Below are 7935 nucleotides of genomic sequence, written 5' to 3'. Positions count from 1 at the left end.
GACTTGTCTTCCAACGAGAGGGTTCGACAGGATTACGACAGAACTCGTCTTCTCTTAAGGTGGCAAACAAATCGGAAAAAAAAGAGTTCTGGTTCGGCATGTCTCAATCCAAAGCTCTCCTTCGGTTTCACCGGCGGCGGAAAGGATTGATTGAAGACTCTATTCGGCGTGGATCAACTTCCACTGGTTCAGCGTGTCTGAATCGAATACTCTCCTTCGGTTTCACCGGCGACTGAGATTAATACAGGATCGTCTTCGGCGACGGGAAGGGACTGAGATTCATACGGGACAGAGCTTTTGCTCTGTTCTTCGGTGACGGGAGGCTACGGGACAGAGCTGCTGCTCTGAGATTAATATAGGATAGATCTGGATCTCTGTTCTTCGGTGACGGGAAGGAGAAGGATTCTCTTGCTCTGATACCAAGTCGAAAATAATACTTCAATTTCAGTCATATTTTCTCATTTACATCATCGGCTTAAATAACCGTTTAACAGAATATACACGAAAGAATTACGAGTGATTAACGGGATTACATAATCACCGGATTTACAAAATATTTTCATGATTTCTCCTAAAGGAAATCTTAACAGTCTTTGACGGCTTTGCACATACGTATCAAACAAGAGCTTATAGCTATTGATCATAAGTGACAGAAAGAAACAGTAGGTGATGCCACCATAGACGCAAACCAGGATGGCAATCCCCAGGGCCTCCTCTGATGTTACTACGTAAACCCCAGTGATGAAGGCAACAATGGTTGCCATTAAAGAATTCAATAGAAGGTTAAGAATTATATCAGTGTCAGTGTCAGCCGAAGCCCCTGCAATGAATAGAAACACAGCTGCAAGAGAAGTGAACAAGGCAAAAGAATCTGAGATCAGAAAGGCCTGAAAAGCTTTCTTTCTTACTAGAACAGCAATGCCTTCTTTGGGGCCATCGTTCTTGAATCCGCCAGGGATTGTGAAACCAGCAGCAAATGTTATAGTAACAAGGAGCGTGGTGACCACTGATAAGGTGTTGAAGACGAAGTCTCTGTTGGCATCTGATTGGTAACTTCTCGTGTTCTTGGATCCCATGGAATGTGTTGTTCCTTTACTCTTCAAGCGATCCTCGATTGTACTCTAGCATGAAAACTGAAATCAATGTACAGGAACTGGAAAGAGAGGAAGCAACTGCTTCCACTGTTACAGTGAAAGGAGAACTTAGATCCTACAAAGAGTTGAGGTAAGTACCCTGCGCAAGTAAAAGCTTATTCCTGGCTGAGATGTCAAGGTATCCAAACATGTGAAGCCATCCTTGTTGGTGATGTTCACATCCACTCCTTGGCACTCCAGGAGAAGCTTCACGATATCTGAATTGCAGTTCATTGTTGCTAAGTGCAGGCAGGTGTTCCCTTCATTATCCACTTCGTTTATGAGGCTTTCGAATTCTTGCCTTTCAATCAAATATTTCAAAATCTCTTCTTTGTTATTTATCACAGAAAGATGCAAGGCGTTCTGCCCGTGTGTTAAGAAGATAACAGGAATCTGATGAATATGACAGTATAATTTCAAGTAGGCGAATGTTGCCCTCCATGGCTGCAACCAGTAGTGGTGACAGGCCCTGCTCGTCGGCTATACTTGCAGAAGAAGGCTCAGCGGATAAGAGCAGATGCATCATCTTCTCAGTTGCTGCGTAGTGAAGTACAGTTTTTCCAGATGTATCTGCTTGTTTCACAAGATGGGGCAACTCGTGCAACAATATTTCTGTGATTCCTGTGTTGTGGTTCTCCTCTTAGAAATCAGTAGGAATATAAAACTTAACCAGAGAACACAAAACATTGTAACTATAGAACAAGAAATATTGAAATTATCCGATTCAAAGAGTGATTACCATGTTAACATGTGATGACAAAGGGGAGGGAAGGCCCTCTCCTCTCCCTTCAGTCGAACAAAGGGGACAGCTGCTTGCTCTTACAGAGCAAAGAGAGAATTTTCCTGCCTCTCTTCTCCTCTCCCTCTTTAGGATTACATATTATGCACCTAACCTGATGAATAATTGGGCTGGGTTGTGGTCTTAATGCATGAACCCTACGAGTCCTGATTTAATTGTGCTCAAAAGTGTTTTTAACATTGGCCGAAAAAGAAATTTTCAGTGAATGGGTACCTAAATGCCCATTGATGACAGCAGCATGAAGAGGATTTTGACCCTTCGGCCCTTCTAAGCTGAAACTGGAGCAGTTGATAATCCTGACTACCAACTTACGCAGGCCACCCTTTGCAGCAAGATAGAGAGGACTTTCTCCAGCTCCGTTCACGACCATCGATTGCTCCTATTCTAAATCTAACAATTGCAGACCAACTTCCTCGTACCCTCTCTTTAAAGCTTCATGAAGAGCCATGTTCTCGCTTTGGTTCGTCATCCTCCATCCGTTGGACAATCCGAACGATGTATCTTCCTCTATATCCCCCGCAGTGTTCTTCATTTGAGATATAAGAAGTCCGACGATGCTGGCTTTGCCGCTTCTGGCAGCTACGTGGAGTGGAGTGTCGAGGCTGGAATCAGGTGCACAGAGAGGGGATGGACACAATCGCAGAACTTCTCCGGCGAACTCTTCATGACCAAATCGAGAAGCTATATGGAGAAGGAAATTTTTATGAGGAGGGGGAAGCAGAACACTCGTAGATTTCTCTCCAACAGTTATCCTGGGCAGTTCATGTTAAAATTCGTAATAGTAAATTCTAATTCAGAATTTACAATATGCTAGAATATTATGATTGAAAAACAAAATACCTGGATCCATTCCGTGAATTTCGCCTTCTGATGCGGAATCTCAATGACGAATGATAAGAACGGATATGGTCTTCCTCAACTAAATCGCCTTATTCCTCAATGGGATCTTCGTCTCTCTTCCGGATGGGGAAAAGGGAAACTGTGTGTGATTTAGTATATTGGGGACCATAACCATGTTGTGTCTCTTTATATAGGGTTCCCATAATTCCCTATGGTATCTACTCAAGTGGCCCATTAAGGAATGACCCATATTCATGGCCCATATCCATGGCCTATTCCTTAATGGGCTTAACAAAATTAGATCACTTAATTTCAGCCCTTCCATTAATAATAGAAAATATAATTACATAATAAATATATTACCCAAATTAGAATAAGAAATATGAATTTCCTAACAATCTCCCACTTGGGTTACATATCATTCCTGAAACAATTATATCACAATTCTTTAGGCACATATCTGTATACTATTAATAATGGAACCATCATATATATTAATAATGGAACCACCGCGACTTTCATCACATTACATTCGTGACTAAACCACGATGATCACCATACTAATACACTCAATGACATAGATCAAATATGGATGAGTAGCATGGAAATTACATGCAATGTGATCTCAAACATGCGTATTTCCAACTGGTCCTTCTTTAGTCTTTAGTGAGATCTTTCCATAGTCCTTAATGCAATGTGAACATTGCACATAGAAAAACACAAGCAAGTTCATAAATAAAATAATAAGCAATCAATTTTATTAAAAAATCAAGTAACTCAATGTTTAAAGCAAACATATAGTACAAAAATGACTCCCACTAAACCAAGGTATCCTCAGAAATAACGCCCATATGAGCAGTGTGTTCATGAAAGACCTTAGGCGGTAAACCCTTGGTTAATGGGTCTGTTAGCATAGAGTCTGTCCCTATATGTTCTATAGAAATCTGCTTATTCTGAACTTTCTCCTTAACAACTAGAAACTTGATGTCAATAAACTTTGACTTCGTCGAGCTCCTGTTGTTGTTGGAATAAAGTACTGCCGAGTTATTGTCACGGTGAATCTTTAATGGCCAGTCAATGCTATCTACCACTCGCAGCCCAGTGACAAAGTTTCGCAACCATATTCCGTGGTTGGATACCTCAAAACAAGCAATGAACTCCGCAGCCATGGTTGAAGAAGCTATAAGAGTCTGCTTAGCAGACTTCCATGAGATAGCTCCTTCTCCCAACATAAAGATGTAGCCTGATGTGGAGCGTCTGCTATCTTGGCATCCGGTAAAGTCGGAGTCAGAGAACCCAATGATCTCTAAACTGTCTGATCTCCGATAAGTAAGCATGTAGTCTTTTGTTCTCCTCAAATAACGCATCATGCGTTTGGCTGCCTTCCAATGTTGCATACCCGGATTACTCAAATACCTGCCCAGAATTCCTACTATAAATGCTATATCGGGACGAGTACAAACTTGAGCGTACATTAAACTCCCTACTACTGATGCATAGGGAATTTTCTGTATCTCTGTTCTTTCAAGATCATTTTTAGGGCACTGTTTGAGACTAAATGTGTCTCCTTTAGCGACGGGTGTGTCTCCTGGTTTACTATCTTTCATGCCGAATCTACTCAACACCTTATCAATATAGCTCTTTTGTGAAAACCTAAGGATACCTTGAGAACGATCTCTAAGTATCTGTATACCTAATACAAAAGAGGCATCACCAAAATCTTTCATCTCGAATGTCTTCGTCAGAAATTTCTTGGTTTTGTGCAGTAAGCCTATATCGCTACTAGCGAGTAGAATATCATCGACATATAATATCAGGAAGATGTATTTACTCCCACCGAACTTATGATATACACAATCATCAACAACATTCGCCTCAAAACCGTACGAGGTTATGACTTGATGAAACTTGTGATACCATTGACGGGAAGCCTGTTTGAGACCATAGATGGATTTCTTCAATTTACAGACCATAGACTTTAGATCACCAGATACAAAGTTTTCTGGTTGTACCATATTAATCGTCTCATCAATGTCTCCATTGAGAAACGCAGTTTTGACATCCATCTGATGTAGCTCTAGATCTAAATGAGCCACTAGTGCCATTATTGTTCTAAAAGAGTCTTTCGAAGATACCGGAGAGAAAGTCTCTTTATAGTCTATGCCTTCCCTTTGAGTAAAGCCTTTAGCGACTAGATGGGCCTTATATCTCTCGACATTGCCTTTTGAATCCCTCTTGGTTTTAAATATCCATTTACAACCAATGGGCTTCGCACCTTTAGGCAACTCGATGAGATCCCAAACGTCAATATCTTTCATAGACTTTATCTCATCTTTCATGGCATCAATCCACTTTTGAGAGTTAGAACTGCGCAAGGCTTGACATAAGTTAATCGGGTCATCTTCTGTCAATCCGACGCCATCTTCATGTTCTTGGAGAAATATGATATAATCATCTGGAATCGCATTTCTCCTCTCTCTAGTGGATTTCCTTAATGGCACCTCTTGAGGTTGTTGATTTTGTACTAAAGGTGGTGCAAGAGGAAGAATCTCATTGTTGTCTTGATCTGGAACAATGTCAGGAATAGGAGCCTGAACATTGTCCTCTAGTGCCTGAACTGTGTCTTGAACAACAATAGGTATGAAGACCTGATCACTATCAATAACAGATTCTTCTTCAAAGACAACATTCCTTATGTTTTCTTCCCCTCCAAACTCAATATCCTCAAGGAATCTCACATTTCCCGTTTCAAAGAAGGATTGTGATGTGGGATCGTAAAACTTATAACCTCAAGAGCGTTCAGCATACCCAACAAAATAACAGCTAACCGTCCTTGAGTCCAGTTTTCTTTCATGTGGCCTATAAGGCCGGGCCTCAACTGGACAACCCCAAATGTGCAAGTGCCTAATGCTAGGCTTCTTGCCTATCCAAAGTTCATAGGGGGTTTTGGCAACTGCTTTGCTCGGTACCCTGTTAAGGATGTACACTGCGGTCTTGAGAGCTTCTCCCCAAAGTGACTCTGGCAAAGAGGAATGACTGATCATACTCCTTACCATATCCTTAAGAGTTCGGTTTCGTCGCTCTGCAACACCGTTCATGCTGGGTTTGCCCGGCATGGTGTATTGCGGAACAATTCCACACTCTTTGAGGAAAATCGCGAAGGGTCCTGGACGTTGTTCTCCTGATCCATCATACCGTCCGTAGTATTCACCACCACGGTCGGATTTGACAGCCTTGATTTTCTTTCCAAGTTGAAGTTCAACTTTAGCTTTGAAAGACTTAAAGATGTCCAGGGATTGTGACTTCTCATGTATTAAATATAGGTAACCGAATCTAGAGTAATCATCTATGAACATAATGAAGTACTGTTGGCCATTCCATGAAGTTGTAGGGAATGGACCACAGATATCTGTATGTATAAGTTCTAAGACATCTTTAGCTCTTTCGGCACCTAATTTTCTAACATTTGTTTGTTTCCCCTTGATGCATTGAACACAAACTTGGATGTTTGTAGTATCTAGGGGTTCAAGAATTTCATCCGACACAAGCCTTGGAATTCTCTGTTTAGAGATATGTCCTAAACGTTTGTACCATAATGTGGCGGAATTCTCACTTAATTTTCGCTTCGTACCACGTGAACTAATTTGCAATATTTCTCTATAGGAACTAACAACATCAAGCATATATAGATTATCAATTAAGGGACCGAAACCAACAAAATTTGAATTTTGGTAGAGACTAACTTTATTGTTTCCAAAAGAACAAGAAAAACCTGATTTGTCCAAAATGGAAATAGAAATTAAATTCCGCCTAAAAGACGGTGCAACAAATGTCTCAAATAAATCCAAATAAAATCCAGTGCTTAATTGTAATCTGAAAGTTCCTATAGCTTCTACTGCAACTTTATTGCCGTCGCCCACAAAGATGAATTTTTCAGCATCACTTGGCGATCGGCTCCACAGGCAACCCTGCAAAGACATACTAATGTGAGTGGTAGCACCAGAATCCACCCACCGAGTGTCTTTAGGTACAGAAGCTAAATTAACTTCAAAACAAACTAAAGTTAGAGGCATACCCTTCTTTACACCCCAGGCGGCGTACTTGGGACAATCCTTCTTCATATGTCCCGACTTCTTGCAGAAGAAGCAGGTAAACTCCTCAGCCTACTTATTCGGTTTCTTAGTCTGAGAAGAACCTACCACAATATCCTTACCTCTCTTCTTCTTCTTGTACTGAGAGGTGGAGGCCAAGTGAGCACTTTCAGTCTTATCCCGTTGCTGCCTCTCTTCCTTTTGCACACAGTGAGATATAAGCTCATTTAGGGACCATTTGTCCTTCTGAATGTTATAACTCACTTTGAATTGGCCAAAGTGTGCAAGAAGAGATATCAGAACCAAGTGCACAAGCAAGTCCTCAGACAGCTCTAACTTAAGTGACTTGAGTTTTGATGCGAGATGAGATATTTCCCTGATGTACTCTCTTATGTTCCCTTTGCCTTTATACTTCATCGAAACGAGTTTAGCCAAAAGGCTACTCGCCTCGGATTTTTCATTCTTGGAAAAATATTGTTCAATTTCTTCTAGGAACTTCTTGGCGCTCTCGCTCTCTGTCATAGAGCCCCGAAACACCTCCGGAATGGAGCGTTTCATGATCATCAAACACATTCGGTTAGAGCGCTCCCACTTCTCAATTTTAACCTCATTGAGGTTATTAGGAGTAGAAATAGGTGGCTCTGCCCGAAGTGCAAGATCTAAATCCATACAACCGAGGACAATTTCCACGGTATCTTTCCAAGCCTTAAAATCCGTCCCGCTTAACATTGGAATGCTGCTTATTTGAGCAGTAGCAACAGAAACTGGATCCAAGAACAAAATAAACAAGCATACTCACATTAACTAGCATGTCATATAAAGAAAAATAGACAAGTAAAAAATAAAATCCAAATTGGGGACCCATCTCAAGATACCTAGTACAACATTAATTCCTAGTATTTGGACAGAGAAATTAATTGTAAGTGGTACTCTCAGTGCAATGATCAAATATTGACAATCAGTTCTGTCAAACAATAGCCTTTCTTTGGACCGACTATTATTCACATGAAAAGTCTTTATAATTGTCACGCATTTATCATCACAGGTACGTTGTTTATTTGGCCAAATTGTG

General features: G+C 40.9%; 1 protein-coding gene across 1 annotated transcript; it reads right to left on the bottom strand.

Moving 5' to 3' along the window:
* Nucleotides 1–467: 467 nt before the first annotated feature.
* Nucleotides 468–2782, bottom strand: LOC137944554 (ankyrin repeat-containing protein ITN1-like). The gene is made up of 5 exons (XM_068790237.1): nt 2773–2782; nt 2338–2670; nt 1585–1772; nt 1233–1526; nt 468–1121 (listed from the first exon to the last, which is right to left on the bottom strand). The coding sequence occupies exons 1-5, from the start codon at nt 2780–2782 to the stop codon at nt 468–470; spliced, it is 1479 nt and encodes a 492-aa protein (XP_068646338.1).
* Nucleotides 2783–7935: the final 5153 nt, after the last annotated feature.

This window comes from Aristolochia californica, unplaced genomic scaffold (assembly GCF_029961685.1).
Source record: "Aristolochia californica isolate CCGP_79_NKW_82.1479 unplaced genomic scaffold, dmAriCali1.0.hap1 SCAF_11, whole genome shotgun sequence".
Classification (NCBI taxonomy): domain Eukaryota; kingdom Viridiplantae; phylum Streptophyta; class Magnoliopsida; order Piperales; family Aristolochiaceae; genus Aristolochia; species Aristolochia californica.
This window is presented reverse-complemented; position numbering and strand designations above follow the sequence as displayed.